We start from the raw sequence: 19,651 nt of genomic DNA on the forward strand, positions 1-19,651 counted from the left end.
GCCTCCCCTTCCTGCCCCCTCACCCCAATCCTCCCCCCAGCCTCCTCTTCCTGCCCCCTCACCCCCCAATCCTCCCCCCAGCCTCCCCTTCCTGCCCCCTCACCCCCCAATCCTTCCCCAGCCTCCCCTTCCTGCCCCTTCACCCTAATCCTCTCCCCAGCCTCCCCTTCCTGCCTCTTACCCCCTAATCCTCCCTCCCAGCCTCCCCTTCCTGCCCCCTCAACCCCCGACCCACGCAGTCCCACCCCAATACTTCCAGGGAGGCTCCTTCCAAAGGAATCAGGCTCCCTCGCCACATCGGCCAGCACCCTGTGCTGAGCCAGAGAGCCACCCTGCCGGGGCAGGAGAGAGGATGGGTGGGGCCCCTGCCAGGCTCCCCTAGGCTCTGCTACCCCAAATCCTCCAGGGATCCTGTGTAGACTCAGCCCTGCATTCGCCCCCACCCTCCCGTCCCAGGCCTGTGGGAGTCGCTCAGTCGCTGGGTCTCTCCGGTCTTCTGAGTGTCGCCCTGCCCTGCCCCAGCAAGTGGTGGAAAGGCTCTGCCCGACTGGCACCCAGCTCCCCGCTGCTCTTCCCCCACCCTCCGCCACCCAGCATGGGGCAACCTGCACCCTGCTGCAGGGACAGCGGGCCCGGGCCCGAGGCCAGGCCTGAGCCCAGATTCACAGGCAGGGCTGGGCACTGACACCATAAGGCACGGCCCTCCCAGGCGCCCGGGGCTGGAGGTCCCAGGACACCCACCCTTCGCATGCCGGCTCCGCCCCATTGCCTGGAGGTTGGTTTAAGGGAGCCGGCCCCACGCGACTGCCTGTGCTGGACGCACTCGCTGAGTTCCGCCCCCGCCCCCTGCTTTCCCTTAGGGGTCCCTCCGACCACTGAACATCAGCCACGGGGCTCGACCCCCTCCATTTCCACCATCCGCATGACCAGCTGGCCGGGCGCTTAATGAGATGGGGAGCGGGGACTCAAAGCACGCCCCCGGGACTCTGGAGATGGGGGTCTGGTGCCCACGGCAGGTCTGCCTGTCCGCTCCCCCTCTGTGCGGTGCGCTCCCCTTCTGTAGGCACAGAGGCGCGAAGAGTCCCGCGGAGGGCAGGCGCTGACAGACGGGCATGCCAGCGTTCCCTCCTGACCCTGTCCGCTGGAGGGTGGATTGCAGGTTTGAACATCGATGCCCAGCTTGGATGGCGCAGAGGAGAGCCCCTCCGTGACTGGCACCGGCTCCCCTGGCACGGCCCTCTGCACGCTAGTGCCCGGCTGGTCCCACCACGCACAGGACCAGCAGTTATGCCAGCCACCTGGGGCTCTGGATGGGCAGCAGCCTGCTGGGCTGTTGTGATGGAAAGGGTCTGTCAGGCCAGCGCTTGACGGCGCCTCCCCTGGGGCACCAGGACAGCAGGCTGGAACCAGCCCGGCTCAGAGCATGGCCTGGACCCTGCTCCCAGCAGATCTGGAAAGTCACTTGCTGGGCAGCGTCACTCCGCTGGTTTCAGCAGATTCCCTCCTGCAGGACACCCGGCTGGGCCTGCAGAACACGCTGCCCCCGGGGACCGGGGAGCCCGGCAGCTCGGCTCAGGCTGGGTGTGGACAGGGTGGCGGGAGCAAGACTCGAACACAAATCCGGCCGGTAGCGCAGAGAATGGGCCAGGCCCCGGTGGGCTTGACCCAGGAGCGACACCACTGAGTCCGCCGGTGGCACATGACCAGCCAGGAGGATGGACGGGTCGAGAAGGAGGCAAGACCTACACGCTCCCACCCGCCCGGTTCCCTGGGGCTACTGCAGGTTTCCTGGAGCTTTGGCCAGTGCAGCTGGTAACCCCCCAAGTTTGCACCCTGGCGCTGAGCATGCCTCCGGGTGCCCAGCTACCTGCAAGATGCTGCTACCCTCGGCCCACGCTGCCTGAGCCTATACATCACCCTCACCCTGTACCCCCCAGTCCGTCCCCTGGGCCTGGGGCAGAATCGCCCGTGCCATATCCCCGCCTCCCGGCTGCATGAAGGGGCGATGGTGCCTCTTGTCCCGGGGAGAGCGTCCCCCCCGGGGCCACACACACGCAAAGGGAAGAAGCGGCACTTGCTTTCGCTGACTGAGGGGATGGATTGGGGCCCGCAGCAGGGCAGCAGTTTGAGGAGTCGCTGCTTCAGGGCTTTTTTGGTTTGGCCGGGCGGGTTGCCTAGAAAAAACAAGAGTCACCAAGCAGAAGAGTTAACAAAGCAGCAGCCCGTCCCCTGCCCCACCCCCAGCGACGAGCCAGAGGTAAGACCCAGCCATGCCAGACACGGGCGCTGTGGGCAGGGAGAGACGCATACAGCCTGAGAGGCACAGGGCAGCAGGGCCCAGCTCTGCCCCCGGCTCCCCGCGAGCCCTGTGGGAATAGGAACAAACCCTTCGCCTGCCCACAGCCCCACCCATATTCAGCCAGGCCAGCTTTAGCTTGGAGGGTGGGGAACCACTGGGTCACTATTGGGCTGCAGGGCCTGAGGGATTTTGGGGTGCCCACAGGCAGATCTCCCTAGCACAGGTGCTCCCCCTTTCCTGCTGCCAGAAGGAGGGGGTCCCGGCTTTGCTGCTGGGGAGAGGAGAGGCTGTTCCCGCTCTGGAGAGGGTGATAGGCTGGCTGGAATTTTCAGGCTTGCTTTGGACCCAGAGAGGCTGTTGGCATCCAAGGTCGACCCTGTTTGTGCATTGGTCACAGGGGAGTTGGCGAGTTACGCAGGAGCGGGGAGCGTCTGTGCGGCGTTTCGGGTTGGGCCATTCGGAGACGTACCGCATGGACCATGATTGCCCACAGGTCAGCGGGGAGATGCCACTGGCCAGGAGCTAAGGGGAGGGGGCCAAACCTCTGGCTTTTTCTTTTTTTTTGCAGGGAGGGAATTAGCCATCGGCACAGCCTCACTGAGGGAGGGAGGGAGGGAATGGCCATCGCTGGGGGTCCTTAGGGCGAGATGGGCTGGGACTGAAGTAGCTGGGAGCGCCCCCTACAGCCAGCTCTTGCCCCGCTCCCTACAGCACCCCCTACTGGGAGAGGCTGGGGCTGGAGTAGCCAGGAGCTCCCCGACAGCCAGCGCTCCTGCTCCGCTCCCCACGTATGAATTATAGGGGGGGCCAAACTGGTGACATTCCCCAGGGACACTCCCGTAACTCCCTGTGGGCAACAAACATCTGAGCACACCACAGAATCTCCTGGGTCAACCAACAGCTCCAAGCCACTGGTCTAAGAGCCAGGTGTGACGAAGTGGGACTGTTCTTAATGTTTCCTCTGAATAGTGTGGGGGTGCCTCAGTTTCCCCTAGGCAGTTCTTAAGTATCTAGGTGGTGGGGTAAGGGGGTATGATCATTGCAGAGCCCTAGAGGGCAGGTGTGTGCAGGGGTCTGGACACAGACAATGGCCGACACCCTGTTTCCTGGCAACTGATGGCCTGGACCCTTCCCCCCTGCAAGGTGAGAGCTAAAGGGTTGGAGAACAAAGGAATCAGGTGACCCCTGGCCCGGGGAAAGGGACAAAGCCCAGAGGAGGGCAGGGCTGGAGGGAGTTTCAGTTTGGGGCTGGCTGGGACATGGAGTGAAGGGCAGACGGGGTTGTCTGGCTCACTGCCCCCCAAAATGGATCCAGCTGAGGGGTCCTGTTCTCTGCACCTACAAGCTCTGTGTTAGACCATGTTCCTGTCGTCTAATAAACCTCTGTTTTCCTGGCTGGCTGAGAGTCCCGTCTGACTGCGGAGTTGGGGGGCAGGACCCTCTGGCTTCCCCAGGACCCCGCCTAGGCGGACTCGCTGTGGGAATCGCGGGGAGGGGCAGAGGATGCTGAATGCTCCGAGGTCAGACCCAGGAAGGTGGAGCCGGGGGAGCTGTGTGTCCTGCAGACAGGCTGCTCACAGGAAGGCGACTGCCCCAGAGTCCTGACTGGCTTCGTAGGGAGCAGTTCCCGAGCATCCCCCGGGGACTCCGTGACAACTGGACATTAAGAACAGTCCCACTTCGTCACACCAGGGAGGGGAGCAGGAGAGGGGCTCTGCCCCCAGGAGGGGGCCCTGGCCCCACTGAAATCAACCTCCATCAAGGACACTGGGGTTAGGACTTCACACCCTGATGGCAGCTTGGCCCATGGGTGGGATTAGACCCCTAATGCCAGGGCTTCTGGGTCACAAGCAATCGCCAGCTGTGGGCTCAGGAGGGGACCTCTCCCAGGGCACGTGGCAGGGGTTTGGGGCTTGCCCCAGCATCCCCAGGGAGGTGCGGGAGCTGCAGGGGCTGGTCAGGGACGGCTAAGATCCCAGGGGATCAGTGCACTGAGGAACTGACCGTGTCCGAGACAGGAGTCTGTGATTTTCAGACTAGCAGCCACTGATGGCCCAGGGCAGACCCTGCAATGAGGCTGGGGGGAGAGAGGCGCTGGCCAGGGAGGGGGAAGCTGCTGTGAGTGGGGCTGGGTTTGTTCCTTTCCCTACACACAACGCTCGTTTGAAAATGACTAAAACACAAAACAGAGCCGCACAAATTAAACTGCAACATGCAACTCGCACAGCATGGCGGGCGGGGGGATGGATGAGTGGGCAGGCAGGTGGACGGATGGGTGGATGGGCAGGCAGGTGGGTGGATGGGTGGACGGGCAGGCGGGTGGGCGGGGGGATGGATGAGTGGGCAGGCGGATGGGTGGACAGGCAGACTGGCGGGCAGATGGGTGGACGGGCAGGCAGGCGGGCGGGATCAGACCCGCAGGGCCCTGGTCTGAGACAGCCAGAAGGAGCCGGGGGTAAGGCTGTCACTGCTCCGTGGGGCTTTGACAAGGCAGCATGACAGCATCAGACCCCCACAAGAACCCCCGGCCTTCGGATATGGAAACTGCCCCTGCCCGCGACTGAGCTGGGCCAGACACGGCTCATTCCTCACTCCCGGGGACTCCAGAGGGGGAACTCTGGGTTCTGGGCTGGGACGTAAGCAAAGAGCTGCATCATCACACGCAGCTCTGCTGGGGCCCCTCACTCCCGACCCGCAGCCCCCTGCTAGCCCAGCCCTGGGCTCCCCGACCCAGCTCTGCCGGGGCCCCTCACTCCCGACCCGCAGCCCCCTGCTAGCCCAGCCCTGGGCTCCCCCCTCCCCGTGCTCTGCCGGGGCCCCTCACTCCCGACCCGCAGCCCCCTGCTAGCCCAGCCCTGGGCTCCCCCCTCCCCGTGCTCTGCCGGGGCCCCTCACTCCCGACCCGCAGCCCCCTGCTAGCCCAGCCCTGGGCTCCCCCCTCCCCATGCTCTGCCGGGGCCCCTCACTCCCGACCCGCAGCCCCCTGCTAGCCCAGCCCTGGGCTCCCCGACCCAGCTCTGCCGGGGCCCCTCACTCCCGACCCGCAGCCCCCTGCTAGCCCAGCCCTGGGCTCCCCCCTCCCCGTGCTCTGCCGGGGCCCCTCACTCCCGACCCGCAGCCCCCTGCTAGCCCAGCCCTGGGCTCCCCCCTCCCCGTGCTCTGCCGGGGCCCCTCACTCCCGACCCGCAGCCCCCTGCTAGCCTAGCCCTGGGCTCCCCCTCCCCGTGCTCTGCCGGGGCCCCTCACTCCCGACCCGCAGCCCCCTGCTAGCCCAGCCCTGGGCTCCCCCCTCCCCGTGCTCTGCCGGGGCCCCTCACTCCCGACCCGCAGCCCCCTGCTAGCCCAGCCCTGGGCTCCCCCCTCCCCGTGCTCTGCCGGGGCCCCTCACTCCCGACCCGCAGCCCCCTGCTAGCCTAGCCCTGGGCTCCCCCTCCCCGTGCTCTGCCGGGGCCCCTCACTCCCGACCCGCAACTCCCTGCTAGCCCAGCCTGGGCTCACCGACCCAGCTCTGCCGGGGCCCCTCACTCCCGACCCGCAGCCCCTGCTAGCCCAGCCTGGGCTCCCCGACCCAGCTCTGCCGGGGCCCCTCACTCCCGACCCGCAGCCCCCTGCTAGCCCAGCCCTGGGCTCCCCGACCCAGCTCTGCCGGGGCCCCTCACTCCCGACCCGCAGCCCCCTGCTAGCCCAGCCCTGGGCTCCCCCCTCCCCGTGCTCTGCCGGGGCCCCTCACTCCTGACCCGCAGCCCACTGCTAGCCCAGCCCTGGACTCCCCCCTCCCCGTGCTCTGCCGGGGCCCCTCACTCCCAACCCGCAGCCCCCTCTTGAGCAGGGCTGCTCTAATTCCCAGCCTGTCCTCTTGGCCCTGTCAGTAGTAAGGGCCTGTTCTGACTTCAACAGCCAACTCTGCCTTGGACCTCTGCCCTACACCCCCCCCCCCCACCAGGGCAGTGCCCCCCAGCACTGCCACAGCCCCCTCAAGGGTTCCAGACACCATCCCACTTGCTCCTTCCTCTGCTGAATGCTGACATGGCAGGGAAGGAGGTTCAACATGTCTCCGGCCCCCCATGCAGCTCCCTGCACCGAGCTGTCCCTGCTGCAGGTGCAGGCGGGGCGGGATGCCTGGCTTTGTAGGGAGGCTCTCAGGAGCTCTTTGCCAGGCCCCTGGGGGGTGCCAGGCAGCAGGGACTCCCCAGCACAGCACCCCCCAACTGCCCTCTTTGCTTAGAGTCTGGGCTTTCATCAGTCCCCCTGCCCCAAATTAAATCCCTTGGATTGGGCCCTTGCCCCTTCAACTGGCATGCCCAGGTCTGCCCACCCACACCCTCCCTGTCCCTGGGGCCCCTTCGGGTTGTCTCAGGCCAGGAGTCTCAGAGCGCAGCAGCCTCCCTGGACGACACGGACAAGAGGGGTCAGAGCAGCACCGGGACACGGCCCCCCGAGGAAAGGAACAGCTGCGGGGGGGCGGGACTGATGCTGACGGGTGCAGGGTCTCTTTGGGGCTCCCTACGCACAGCGCTGCCCCGCTCTGCCCCACAAGGCTGGGGTGTTAGACACCCCCCATCTACATGAAAATTAAATATTTCCAGCACCAGCCCAGTGGGGTGGAGTAGGAGGAGAGCGGAGAGGTTTTACCGACAGCCCTTCTCCTCCCTGTGCACACGGGACTCATGTTCCCCAGTTAACCCTCGACCTCTGCTGAAATGCCCCTTGCTGCGGCTGGCGTGGGTATCGGGCTCTGGGGGGGAACTGGGACCAGCAGGTCATCACAGAGCACTGAGCGGTCCTGAGTCACTACGCTGAGCCATTACAGCGTGAGCTAGATTCGAACCAGTGTCCTACCGGTCTGGGCCCATTGCTGCTCCTCAGCCACCGGCACGTCCCCAGCACGGCAGCTGTTTGGGTGGAAGTGGCTCAGCGTTTGGGTGCAGGCAGGGTCCCCAGGCTCCAGAGGCAGGGACTGTCTGGACACTGTTGCAGTCGGGGTGACAGGACTCAGGGATCCCCGAACTCTAGTATTGCTGAGATCCGGGGGTGGGGGGAGGTAGGGCAACCCCTGAAATTCGAGCTCTGCCCTGACAAGTCCACGTGGCCACGGGAACGTGGGGTTCTGGGTTTGTGGCTCAGTTTTATATTATTTTTTGGGGAAACTGCAAACAACCAATTTTCATTTCATTAAAAAAAATTTTTTTCCTGAATTTTCTGATTTCTCAATGAACCGGTTCCAAAGGATTCAAACACAACTGAACCCAGACCGGGTCACCTGGGGAGTTTCCCACTTTCTCTCCTCCACCCCTGTTTGCTAGTGGAAGAAAAGAGGGGTGGGGAGAAGAAAGCACCCCAAAGCTGATTTTGATTCTAAATGATTTTCTTCTGTTTCCAATTTCAGACAAAAAAAAGGGGAAATTTCACACAATACAAATGTTGGGTGGGAAAGTTTTATTTTATGCATAAAGTCACTTTTCATTAAAAAAACCCCTAACCTAAAAAAAGACCCTCTGACAAAAATAACTGCTAGCCAGCCCCAGTCAATTTCTTCCACCCAGTCTCTCAATCTCCAGGTTAAATTACCAGCCCTGCAAAGGCCCCTGAGATCTGAAACACAAGCTGGGTCTTTCCTGGCTTGTGCACGGTGATTCTAAAACTGGCGCGATCCGACCTGAAGAGAAGCCAGCTCACCTTCCTGGTGCTGTCTCTGTGCTTGGCCTGACTATTCGTTTGTCTGTCTGTCTGGCAGGGGGCAGAGCTGATGAGTAATAAGATGCTGTCTTGACAGAGCTGCTTTTTGGGGGCTTTAACGTGCAGTGGGAAAGGGACACTGCGGCTTGAAAGTGAAATTCACCAGAGGGTCAGCACAAGTCCTAAAAGGCGTGGGCATCACACTAATGCCTAGGCTGCGTACTTGGCACAGCAGCAAATTTCACCCTTCAAGCATCACTGGGCTAGTTCTGGGCCCTGCCCTCAGCCGTTCTTGAGCCGGGCTGTGGGAATTCACCGCAGCCCAGGGATAAAAGGCGACCCACGCAATGCAACGCAGAATGATTGTGCATCGCACCACGGGGCAGGACATCCAGGAAGGGAGGGCTGGGGGGAGGGAGGGAGAGACAGAGGAACCATCACACACAGAGAAAGATGCAACAGAGAAGAAACTCCGGTTGAACTCACAAAGGCAGCAGGTAAATGCACGTGCAGCAGGTCAAGTCGGGTGCAAGTTACACTTTAGTTTGTAAAAATAAAGAAGAAGAAACAAAACACACGGACATTTCTTAAGGATGGAAATCGAACAGGGGCAAGTTCCAGGGGTCCGCGAGGGGGGCGGGGGGGGCTAATGTCAGCACATGCAGCCTAACCATGGAGGGAGGGCAGTTGTTGGGGTTGGTTTGGGGTTGGTTTGTTTTTTGCTGTCCTGGCTTTTGCTCTCCGGCCTCTGTGGGAAACTGGGCTGGAAAGGCTCATTGGGGGTTAGCTCCTGGTTGTGTCTTTTCTCTCTACACAACACTGAGACCACGAGGAAACCACAGGGGCCCAGCTGGGTTCCAGATACCCCGTGTCTTAACTATACACCAACATCCGCAGGCCAGCTAGGGCCCTGTTCTCTTCTGCGGCAGACGCCGGAAGCCCATGGGGGACTCTCTCCGACGATCCAAAGGGATCCTACTCGCCCACCACGCCTCGCTCGCACACTGGTTCAGCAGACTGTTCTTTACTGAGCCAGCATCACACCCCACACACGCGGCTCCCTACCCCCCTCGCCACGACCCAGTCAACCTGCCAGCCAACCTGCCCCAGACGTGCAAACAGAGACGGCTCAGGGAGTATTTCAGCAGCCGCTGGGAAGCCCATATGGTGCCCTACAGCTCAGGGGTTTTGCAAAAGGAACAGACACACGAGCGCACAACCCTGCACCCTGCCCGACGCCCCGAGTGAACCGGAACCTCCCAGCGCGCTGTTCAGAAGGACTCCAACTCCAGGATCGGAAAATCAATCCCAGGGCACGTGGGGAACAAAGCAGAGATGCCTAGATCTGCAGAGCGGGCCACTGTGCCTGGCTGGATCCGGTCAGCACCCTGTCCCGCATAACCCGCCGTGTGCTCCAGGACTAGCTGGGGTAGCTGTTGGATGTGGTGAGTGGTTGCTTCCTGGTGGCCTGCTGTTGATCTCTGCCAGTAACTGGATCTGGTGGGATCTCTTAGGGCTGTAGCAGTGGAAGGGGTTACTGCAGGTCCTGTAACAAGCAGCTTTCCAGAGCCAGTGCTCAGTGATCTGAGTGAGCTGAACTCCAGCTGGGATCCGGGTGGATTTCGGACTGTGCTTTCAGTAGGAACAGATTGCAGGATACTGGGCTGACGATTGTAGCCCTGGCTACTCTCCGCCTGCTGGAGCAGCATCTCTGCGAGTGGCACAGCGTGATCCTGGCACCTGCCTGGGCGGGACCTGGCCTGATCAGCGAGAGCCCAGGGTGACGCAGCAGGGAGTGGGGCGGATTGACCTGGGGATGTCGCAGGGAGTTTTACTGGGACTGTCTGCATTGAGGATGGGATAGCAGGGGGGGTTTCACTGGAGGGAGGATACCTGAGCCTGTCACCTGAGCCAGGAGGGGGGTTGGGGCCTGATGACACCTTTCCAGGGAAACTCGACAAAGGCTGGAGTAGGAGCTAGGGGGAGGCTGCGGGAGACTGCTGGAGAGGGTTTGATTTTTGGAAGTGGACTGGGGGAAAGGGAGGGAGCCCCAGGGCTGGGGTCTAAGCTCTCTGCCTCCCAGATGGACCGGACTGAGGGGGGTCCTGTTGCCTGTACCTACAAGCTCTGGTTTGGACTGTGTTCCTGTCGTCTAATAAACCTTCCGTTTTTGCTGGCTGGCTGAGAGTCGCAGTGAATCGCAGGAAGTGGGGGGTGCAGGGCTCTGACTCCCCCACACTCTGTGACACCCACCACAGGAGTTCGTTCTCCTTATCAGGCTGGAAAGGGAGCAGGTCCTGGCTGAGATCCCATTATTACGAGGTAATCCCCATTCCCATTGCAGGGCTGCTCGGGGCCGTCCCCACGCCTGCTCCTGAGTTGGCTGCAGCCCCAGGATCAGCCGCTCCACACCTAACCGAGTGCCAGGGCAGCTGGACCGGCGCTAAGTGACCTGGCTGGTGCCCCAGGGCCCTCCCCGGAGGGACAGCCTGCAAAGCCACTGGGTACATCACAGCCTGGCCTGCACTGGGCCGCATGCATGTGAGGAACCAGCTCACAACAGGGAACTCAGCCCTCCGAAGGGACCCTACGCAAACAACAGGGACCCTACGTAAACAAACCAGAGGCCCAGACCAACCCTATGACCGCAAGCCAGCGTGCAGGGACCAGGCGCGTACACCAGCAAACCCACACGCCCTGCACTGGCCCCCCCACAATACCAAGCCAGTGCCCAGGGCCCCCTTCCCCGCTCCAAAAGACCCTACAATAAACACAGCACTGGGCTGAAAGGCGCGCGATGCCTCCGCCCTGGAACGGCGGGAACCCCGGCTCCCAGCCGCCTCCTGGGACAACGGAACCAGCCCCGCTCCCGCCCGCTGGCACAAGGGTCCAGGCTCCAAGGCTTGTGCTCTTGGAGGTCCTGGGCAGGATCCAGGCACTTTGCCAGCCCGGCTCCCCAGTGCCCACCCCGGCAGGCGGCCTCGAGCGGGCGGCTGCCCAGCATGTCCCTTGCAGCCCGACCCGGTCCCCAGGGCAATGCAGGTCCGACACTGCTGCTCGGGGGTGTGCCCCGGCTGACCCCCGCCCGGCTGGCCATGTGCAGTACAGGGGGCTGGATGGAGCCAGCCAGGCAGCAGGGGGCCATGCTAGCTGCAAGGCAGCTTTGAGCGCTTCACCCCCTCACTAGCCTGAAAATCCTCCCCCTCCCAGATGGGAATAGCCCCCGCAGCAACACATGGGACTATGGGGCTGGGGAGGCGGGGGAGAGAGTCTCATGGAGCTGGCCCCCAAAGGTTAACGTCCTGACGTCCTGCCTTGCTTTAGTGGGTGACTCTGCCAGGGCTTCCCAGGTGGGGCAGGGGGTGCCACGGGACCTGAACAACCCACCCTAGCCGGCTGCATCCCAGACAGGGGCTGTAGGAAGCAGGACCACAGCTGCCCAGGGGCTGGTTCCGTCCTGGCACCCGGGAGATAAGCCCAGGCCTGGAGGGGGCAGGTTGCAACCCTGGAGCAGCAAGCCCCCCGTGCATAAAGGGGAGGCAGAGGGGAGGAGGGAGACAGCTGGGGAAGCAGAGGAGGGGAGAGCCACCCCCAGGAGCAGGGATTCTGCAGCCCATGTGCTCCGGAGAAGCTGCCCCCTCCTCATGCCCTCCGGGCTGGGAGATAATTGGGCACACAAAATAACCCCCTCCCTGGCCCCTCCCTGCCCAGCGGACTCAGCCTCAGCCCAAACCTGCTGCCAGGGCCAGGGCCTGCTGCGGTGACTCCAGACCTGCAGCCCCCGGGAGGAATCCGAGCCTCGCTGCTTCCCCGGCAGCCAACGGTGAAAACGGCCATTGGCTTTGATGGGCTCAGACCTGGCACCCCTGAGCCCCCAGAACTCGATGGCTAGTGCCCTGCGAGATCCACGTCATTGTCACCCCAGTGCCGCTCCGCGCCATCGCAAACCGGGGCCCGTTGCACCCACGAAGCCGGCTGCCCCCGGGCACACAGTGCGTCCTGCACCGCACCGACCCCGCCGCCCTCCCGACCTGGCTTCCCCGCGCTCAGGGCCGCGTTCGACTGCATGGCTCCTGAGCAGCTCGGGCACATAGCTGGGGGCTGCAGCTCCCCCCACCCGGGCTCTGACTCCAGTGAGCAGTGTCACGGAGTGTGGGGGAGTCCGGGCCCTGCACCCCTCTTCCTGGGATTCACCGTGACTCTCAGCCAGCCAGTAAAACAGAAGGTTTATTGGACAATAGGAACACAGTCTAAAACAGAGCTTGTGGGTACAACCGGGACCCCTCAGTCAAGTCCTTCTGGGGGGGCAGGGAGCTCAGACCCCAGCCTTGGGGTTCCCTGCGTTCCACCACCCAGCCCGAAACTGAAACCAACCCCCCCCAGCCGGCTCCCTCCTGCAGCCTTTGTCCAGTTTCCCGGGCCAAGGTGTCACCTGGCCCCACCCCCTTCCTGGCTCAGGTGACAGGCTCATCCCCTGCTCTCCCATCCCCAGGCCCAGAAGAACTGGACGACATTCCCCGGTCAATCCACCCCGTTCCCTACTGCGTCACAAGCGGCTCCCCCTCGTGCCCCCGGCTGCTCCTCTCTGGGCCAAGGGTGGGACGTTGCAGGTGTCAAATCCAGCTGCTACTTTTATACTATACTTTTGTGTGTGTGTGTGTCCCCGGGAAAAAGGGTGTGTGTGTGAGAAAGCCTGGATTTGTGCTGGAAATGGCCTACCTTGATTACCATGCACATTGTAGGGAGAGTGGTCACTTTGGATGAGCTATTACCAGCAGGAGAGTGAGTTTGTGTGTGTATGGGGGTGGGGGGGGGGTGAGAAAACCTGGATTTGTGCTGGAAATGGCCCACCTTGATTATCATGCACATTGTAGGGAGAATGGTCACTTTGGATAAGCTATTACCAGCAGGAGAGTGAGTTTGTGTGTGTATGGGGGTGGGGGGGGGGTGAGAAAACCTGGATTTGTGCTGGAAATGGCCCACCTTGATTATCATGCACATTGTAGGGAGAGTGGTCACTTTGGATAAGCTATTACCAGCAGGAGAGTGAGTTTGTGTGTGTGGTTTTTGGAGGGGGGTGAGGGAATGAGAGAACCTGGATTTGTGCTGGAAATGGCCCAACTTGATGATCACTTTAGATAAGCTATTACCAGCAGGACAGTGGGGTGGGAGGAGGTATTGTTTCATATTCTCTGTGTGTATATAAAGTCTGCTGCAGTTTCCACGGTATGCATCCGATGAAGTGAGCTGTAGCTCACGAAAGCTCATGCTCAAATAAATTGGTTAGTCTCTAAGGTGCCACAAGTCCTCCTTTTCTTTTTGCGAATACAGACTAACACGGCTGTTACTCTGAAACCTTTTATACTACTGATGCCCAACCTCCCCCCCACACATCCCCTTACCCTCCACCCCCACCTTCTCCCCTCTCAGACCCACCATCCCCGGCTCATCCATCACCATCCTCAGGTCAGCTCTCCCAGGTGCTTCCCTGGTCCGTCAGCCCGGCCCCCCAGCTCCTGCAGAGCTGGGGCACAGGGGCTCCGGGTGCGTTTCCAGAGCAGAGGACCCAAGCTGAAACGGAGCCAGGCCAGTGCAGCCATCAAGGAGCGGTCAAGGGCACTGGACAGCCTCAGTGTGGTCTGGAGAAGATGTGGAAATTGACCTGCTAAGGTGATGGGAGAGGGAGGATTATGGGGGGGACCTTTCCGGCTCCCAGCTGCTCCAGCATCACCGCTCCAGCCGGTGCAAATAATTCTCCTGTGCTGTAAAATACCCTCGTTAGTTCGCGGTGACAGAAGGAGCCATAGCTGGGGTTAAGTCACCTGCGGCGGGGAACACCTGGGTTACAGATTCGGGGGGAAAACGATACAGGACCCCTCAGGACTGGAGTGAGCTCCCGAGGAAGGCCAGGGAGCTATGCAGGGCCAGGCCAGGCTCCCCTTTAGTAGGGACAATGAAATCAGTCGTGCCCCACCCCTGGCGCTTTGCACGGGACAATTTGGTGAAAAAGACACGAATTTGCAAAATGTTTTGGATGGGCCTGAATCTGCTGTTTTGGTCTGAAAATTTTTGCCCAGCTCTACGCAGAGCTTGCGGGTCAGGGTGGATTCGCCCTGGGGCTCCAGAGATGCGGGGAGGTCACCCACCTGCTCAGGCCACCTTGTTCAGCACCCTCGCGGCCCAAAGTCCTTTGCAAATCACAGCTAAGTACCCTGGGAACTCCTCCCCCAGCAGGCAGCCTCCGAGAAAGAAGCACAGAGGTTTTTCCTGCTATCTGACGTTGCATGTTGCCTCAATTAAAAACAGCTTAGTTCCTTTCAGTGCACATAATTCCCCCAAGGTCACGGCAGGACGGCTGCCGCGTAGTGTGGAGCGAGCCAGGAAGCCGCTTGCTCAAAGGCATGTGTGAGCAGCTCGAGTCAGACCCGTCGCACCCGGCGCTGGTGGCTGCAGGGAGCTATGCGGATCAGAGAGCACTTAGGACACGGAAGCAGGGGGGATGCACTTTAGGATCACGTGCCAGCCCTCTAGAACTGGAGAAATCCCACTGGATTCCCAGGGAGAAAATAAAACATCCCTCCAGCTGCTTTCCATGCTAATGGAGGGCAGGGAGGTTCGCGCTTTGTAACTTACAATGCTGGACACAAACCAAAGCTTCCTGCAATAAGGAAGCCGCTTGTTCCTGGAAAGCCATCCTTGCTGGCTCCCGAGAGAGAATTTACTCTGGGGGGTTCTCACAACATAATTTTGGTGGCCTCAGAGTGCGGCCACCAACGCTTGCTGGTGGCCGCTCTGGGAATTTTTCCTAAAATACTTAATTAACTTTAGGAAAAACAAACGAATATGCACCTAGACATGTCCAGATCAGTGTCATTGATTTATGTCGGTTATTTTTTGCAGACTCAATAATCAAAATAACGTACAGTTGTCGCTATTGTTTACTGGACCTAGACAGACTAGAAACACAAATAAGGTGCTTTGCACGTTCTTGTCTTTTTTGTTGTTTCTTTGGGTTTTTGGTTGCTGGTTTGTTTTTTGTTTTTTAGACTTGCTAGCTAGTAAGTCTGCTGCTGTGAAAACTGATATTTCTGTTTGTTAATTTTGCTTTTCACAGCAGACTTACTCAGCCCTGGCAAGCCAGGGGACAAATTAAGCCCTGAATGGAGAGGTGGGTAGGGAGGCAGCAGGGGCCAGGGGCAATAGAGGGCTGGGGGAGGCACCAGGGGCCAGAGGCGATGGGGGAGGGTGGTGATCCCAGGGCCGGAGCCCGAAACCCCATGGCTGGAGCCTGCCACCAAACACCCCAGGGCTGAAGCTGGAAGCCCAAGCCCCACTGTTCCTGGGAAAATGGGGAACTCACATGGGCTGCCTGCTCCTCTGGTGTTTGTGGCTCCAGAGGGGGGCAGAGCCCAACTCCTACTGGTGCTCCCAGGGAAGGGCCACAAGAAAAAACCCTGGTGGTCGCATGCGCCCACAGCGGGTGCATTTGAGAAACATTTCGGCTGGGCTATCTAACTATACTAATATCACCATTCAGCCTGCAAGAGTCAAAAGCCGTACAAAGGAATTATGGAGCCCACTGCTGAAATGCAGCCACCTCTGGGGTGGCACACGACAACTACTTAACAGCACACAGCAACACTGCGCAGCCACAGAGGCTAGGAGGTGAAGATTTATTTTTAAATTCAGTTGAAACTGACCTGTATGTTCAGGTGACAGGAAGTAGCCACCCCCAGTTGGATTTGGATCGGGCCTTGGATTGGGTTGGAGGGGGCACTGAATGCCACAGGGATTTTAATGTCCATCAGTGAGCAGAATCTTGATTTCATGCTGCTTCTGGACTAATGCACCTCTGAGCCCGCCATACGTCTGATGCCTCACTGGGGTTTCAGTATCGGACCCAGAGCCAAGTGCCACCTCCCAGATCCCCTACCCCGCTCCCGGCAGCTACACGTGTTCTAACGGGGGAGACGTCCCATTTCGCCCGCTGGCAGCCTCCTGCTTCCCGTGGAGAGCCAAGTGGCTCGCAGCCCGAGGCTGGACCCCTGCGGCCTGGCGCTCGCTTCCAGCTGACATACTGCAGAGCAGAGAGAAGGGCACAAATTGCAATGGGGATTCCGGTTTGTTACCGAGACCTCAGCTCACAATTCTTGGGCCCCTCTGTGTTCAATACAAGCCCCCAAGCCTCGTGTTATGCACAAAACCCAGCAAGCAACAGGTGGCTTGGTCTCTTCTGACACTTCTCCCCTTACAGGAATTGCTAGTGGGGCCCAGTAGCCCTCCGACAGGAGCGTGCTAGTGGGCAAGGATTCAATACCAGGGGGAGGAAGCCTGGCTGACTGGGTAGGGCACTTCCTGTTCTGTCTCAGACTCCCTGAGTGACCTTGGGGACGTCACTAAGCCGCATGGTGCCTCATGTTCCCCATCAGTAAAATGGGGATCTGTAGTCCCCTGTTCCACGGGCGTTGGTAACATAAATATGTTAAAGATTGCAAGGCGTTTACCTTCAGATCCTGCAGTGCTGGGGGCCAGTTCTCTACCAAAGACAGGCAGACAATGTCCTGACGTGCATGGAACGGCTGCCATATGAGGAGAGATTAATAACACTGGGACTTTTCAGCTTGGAAAAGAGAGACTAAGGGAGGATATGATTGAGGTCTATAAAATCATGACTGGTGTGGAGAAAGTAAATCAGGAAGTTATTTACTCCTTCTCATAACACAAGAACTAGGGGCCACCCAATGAAATTAATAAGCAGCAGGTTTAAAACAAACAAAAGGAAATATTTTTTCCACACCGCACACAGTCAACCTGTGGAACTCCTTGCCAGAGGATGTTGTGAAGGCCAAAACTATAACTGGGTTCAAAAAAGAACTAGATACATTCATGGAGGATAGGCCCATCAATGGCTATTAGCCACGATGGACAGGGGTGGTATCCTTACCCTCTATTTGCCAGAAGCTGGGAATGGGCAACAGGGGATGGATCCCTTGATGATTCCCTGTTCTGTTCATTCCCTCTGGGGCACCTGGCACTGGTCACTGTTGGCAGACAGGATACTGGGCTCGATGGACCTTTGGTCTGACCCAGTCTGGCCGTTCTTATGTTCTTATGCATTGAAACTGCATTGACTTGACTAACTCACTAACTCCATCCTCCTCGGCAGAAGGGTGCTGGCAAAGGGAGAGGAGTGGAGATACATCCAATTCCAAATATAACTTCCCATGGCAGTTCCACCTCATCAGGTCTCTTACAGACCCAGCTCCGTCTTCATCATTCCAAATTCAAAACAGGACCCCAGGGAAAGCATGCAAGACAAGACGTAGCCTGGATGCATCGTCAGGAGAAATAATCCTGAGCCGGGAGCGAGCAGCCCTGGTGAGTCTGTCTGTAGCTATTGTCATTGGGGTTGGCGGGGGATCCTCTGGGACAGCCAGTCTGTAGCTGGAGGGTGGGATCCTAGCTCCCCAGAGCACCCCTTTGAACCACTCAGTGCTGAAGAGAACAAGGAGCCTAGCAGAAGCCCTGGCTCTCTGGGTTGCTGGCAGCCAGCTCGCCTCGCGGTTAGGGCAGATGGCCAAGCCGGGATATCGGTCACGATTCAGTGTCAGATTCTCTCTCTTCACCCCAGCTGTGAAGTCGGGGTAACGCTCGAGTGCCTCCCGGGGGGCTGGGAGGCCGGGGCCAAGGGCACAGGGCGGTTTGTGCCATTATTGCCCCGCTCAGAGCCATGGGGGAATTGCTCATTTCCTCGTAAGTTACTGAGCCTCGCCTGGCTGCAGGTGGTGACCTCACGCGCCCCTCAGTGATCCCCACACAGGTAGATCGGGGACAGTGGGGAGCCGTCCGCCTGGGAACGAGAACCCTCCTGCACTGTGCGTGGGGCAGGGAGGGCTGGAGTTCCCCAGGTACCTCGCTGGTGCTGGCCCAGAGGAACCCAGGCCTCCAGCAGCAGGATTAGGCCAGCTCCTTCCCCAGCCCCGACACAGCCCCGTGATCGCATCCCCTTGAGCATGGGCAGTGTGAGCAAGATGCCATTTCCCCAGCCACTGAGCCTGGCCCCCACGGGAGGGCTGGGCCCCCTGGGCTTTGGGGTTAGACCCTCCCCAGTTTCTTGGGATCACCCCACTCCTAATGCAGTCCTGATTTACCAGGGGTCTATTGGCACTTACCCCACACAGCACTGGGGTCAGTCCTTGCGGTCACTCCTCGGCCATCTGAAAGAGGGGGCCTGGCACACGCGCACTGGTGGCCATGTCCCTGCCCCCAGCAGAGGGGTGCGGGTGGGGCTATTTCACCACTTCACTGCCAGACACCCGACCATTGCCTTTGTCTGCAGCTACCGCTCCTCTGCGGCCCTCCCGGGAGACGCACGTCTCCCCCCCCCCCACCACCTTTCCGGCTGGAGCTGCGAAAGGGAGAGCCGGCTGCCAGAGGTGGGGATCCCCCGCTCTTTGCGGGGGGAGGGGGCTTCTTCCCCTGCTCCTACATCTCCCTACCCCCAATGCCAATTACAGGGCCAGATGCCTGAGCGGGGCCAGTGGGAGGGCGCTGCTCAGCATGGCATGGGCACACTGTCTTGCCGGGGGCACCCGCCAACCTATTAGCACCAGGAAGGGCAAAGTCAACCACCCCCCACCCCACCCCACCAAAGTATGTGCCCCGCTGGCCCCCAGCCTCAACCTCTCACCCTTACAGCTCCCTGCCTGCCCCACTCAGCAACCTGGGGCAATTCCCCCCTGCACACACACTGCCCAACCTGCAGCTACCCACTGCCTGCCCCCAACGGGCCTCCTGGCAGCTTTGTCTCCCAAAACAACTGCCCCAGTGCACGTCTCCATCCCCGAAACCTCCCCGCTGGACCCTGCCGGGCAACGGGAGCCTGCTCCTGCCTACCCAGCCCTTCCGCCTCTCCCAACAGGTGCGCCAACCACCTGCCCAGGGCTCAGCCCTCCCCCAAGGCTCCCGAGCCATGCACTGGCTGACCTGGGAGCTAAGGGGTTAACCAATGGCAGGTGGGGGGATACACACCTGCTCTGATGTGGAATTCGCAGCCCTGTAGTTCCTTGGCCCCTCTGATCCAGCAGCCACCTCCCCCAGGGGAACTCCTGCCCCCTGTCCTGGCTTAGCTGGGAGCCGCTGAGCGTAAGCGATCCAGGCCAGGACGCCTTGTCGGCTAATTAACTCTCTGCTCTGCTGGGGTCCGAAGCTTTCCACTATTCCTCTTCTCCCTCCCGGGGCGAGTCGGCAGCTCCCCGAGGACAGCCGCGCAGCCAGCTGCCCAGTTCAGCCCAAGGCCCCGCTGCAATAGCAGCCTCATCCAGCATGACCCCCCCCACCCCCCGTGTCCCACGGACAGCTTGCTTCTGGGATAGCGGGCGGACTGAGCAACCCCCCCCGGCCCCTTTGCCACAGCACGCACCTGCAGTGCCCAGCCACTGTCCCTCACAAGCATGGATGCTTTGGGCTTAGCAAGAAAACAGAGGCCAAAAAATCTGGTGGGCCCAGCAGGGACGCGATCTCCAATAGTGTGGAACTCAGCCAAATCAAGCCCAGCTTTCCGCCCTTCTCCTCGCTGAGGACGATTGTCCTGCCAAATTTCAGCTCCCAAACCCCGGCCATTTGGACAATGCAGCTGTTCCAAGAGATGGGGCCAAGGATTTTGCATGAGTGGGA

General features: G+C 60.5%; 1 protein-coding gene across 4 annotated transcripts in view; it reads right to left on the bottom strand.

The window, feature by feature from the left end:
• Positions 1–19,651, bottom strand: part of KCNIP2 (potassium voltage-gated channel interacting protein 2) — a 138,499-nt gene that overhangs the window by 12,699 nt on the left and 106,149 nt on the right. The window contains exons 2-4 of one of the 4 annotated variants that reach the window (XM_077821953.1): positions 2,075–2,174; positions 1,590–1,607; positions 480–496 (exon numbers count right to left, since the gene is read on the bottom strand). The exons of 2 other annotated variants lie outside the window; for them this stretch is intronic. In XM_077821953.1, the coding sequence (XP_077678079.1) occupies positions 480–496; positions 1,590–1,607; positions 2,075–2,174 (135 nt within the window). The remainder of the gene's footprint in view (positions 1–479; positions 497–1,589; positions 1,608–2,074; positions 2,175–19,651) is intronic. One more of the 4 variants, XM_077821954.1, reaches the window with a different exon arrangement.

The sequence above is a fragment of the Eretmochelys imbricata genome, chromosome 7 (genome assembly GCF_965152235.1).
Source record: "Eretmochelys imbricata isolate rEreImb1 chromosome 7, rEreImb1.hap1, whole genome shotgun sequence".
In the NCBI taxonomy this organism is placed as follows: Eukaryota; Metazoa; Chordata; order Testudines; family Cheloniidae; genus Eretmochelys; species Eretmochelys imbricata.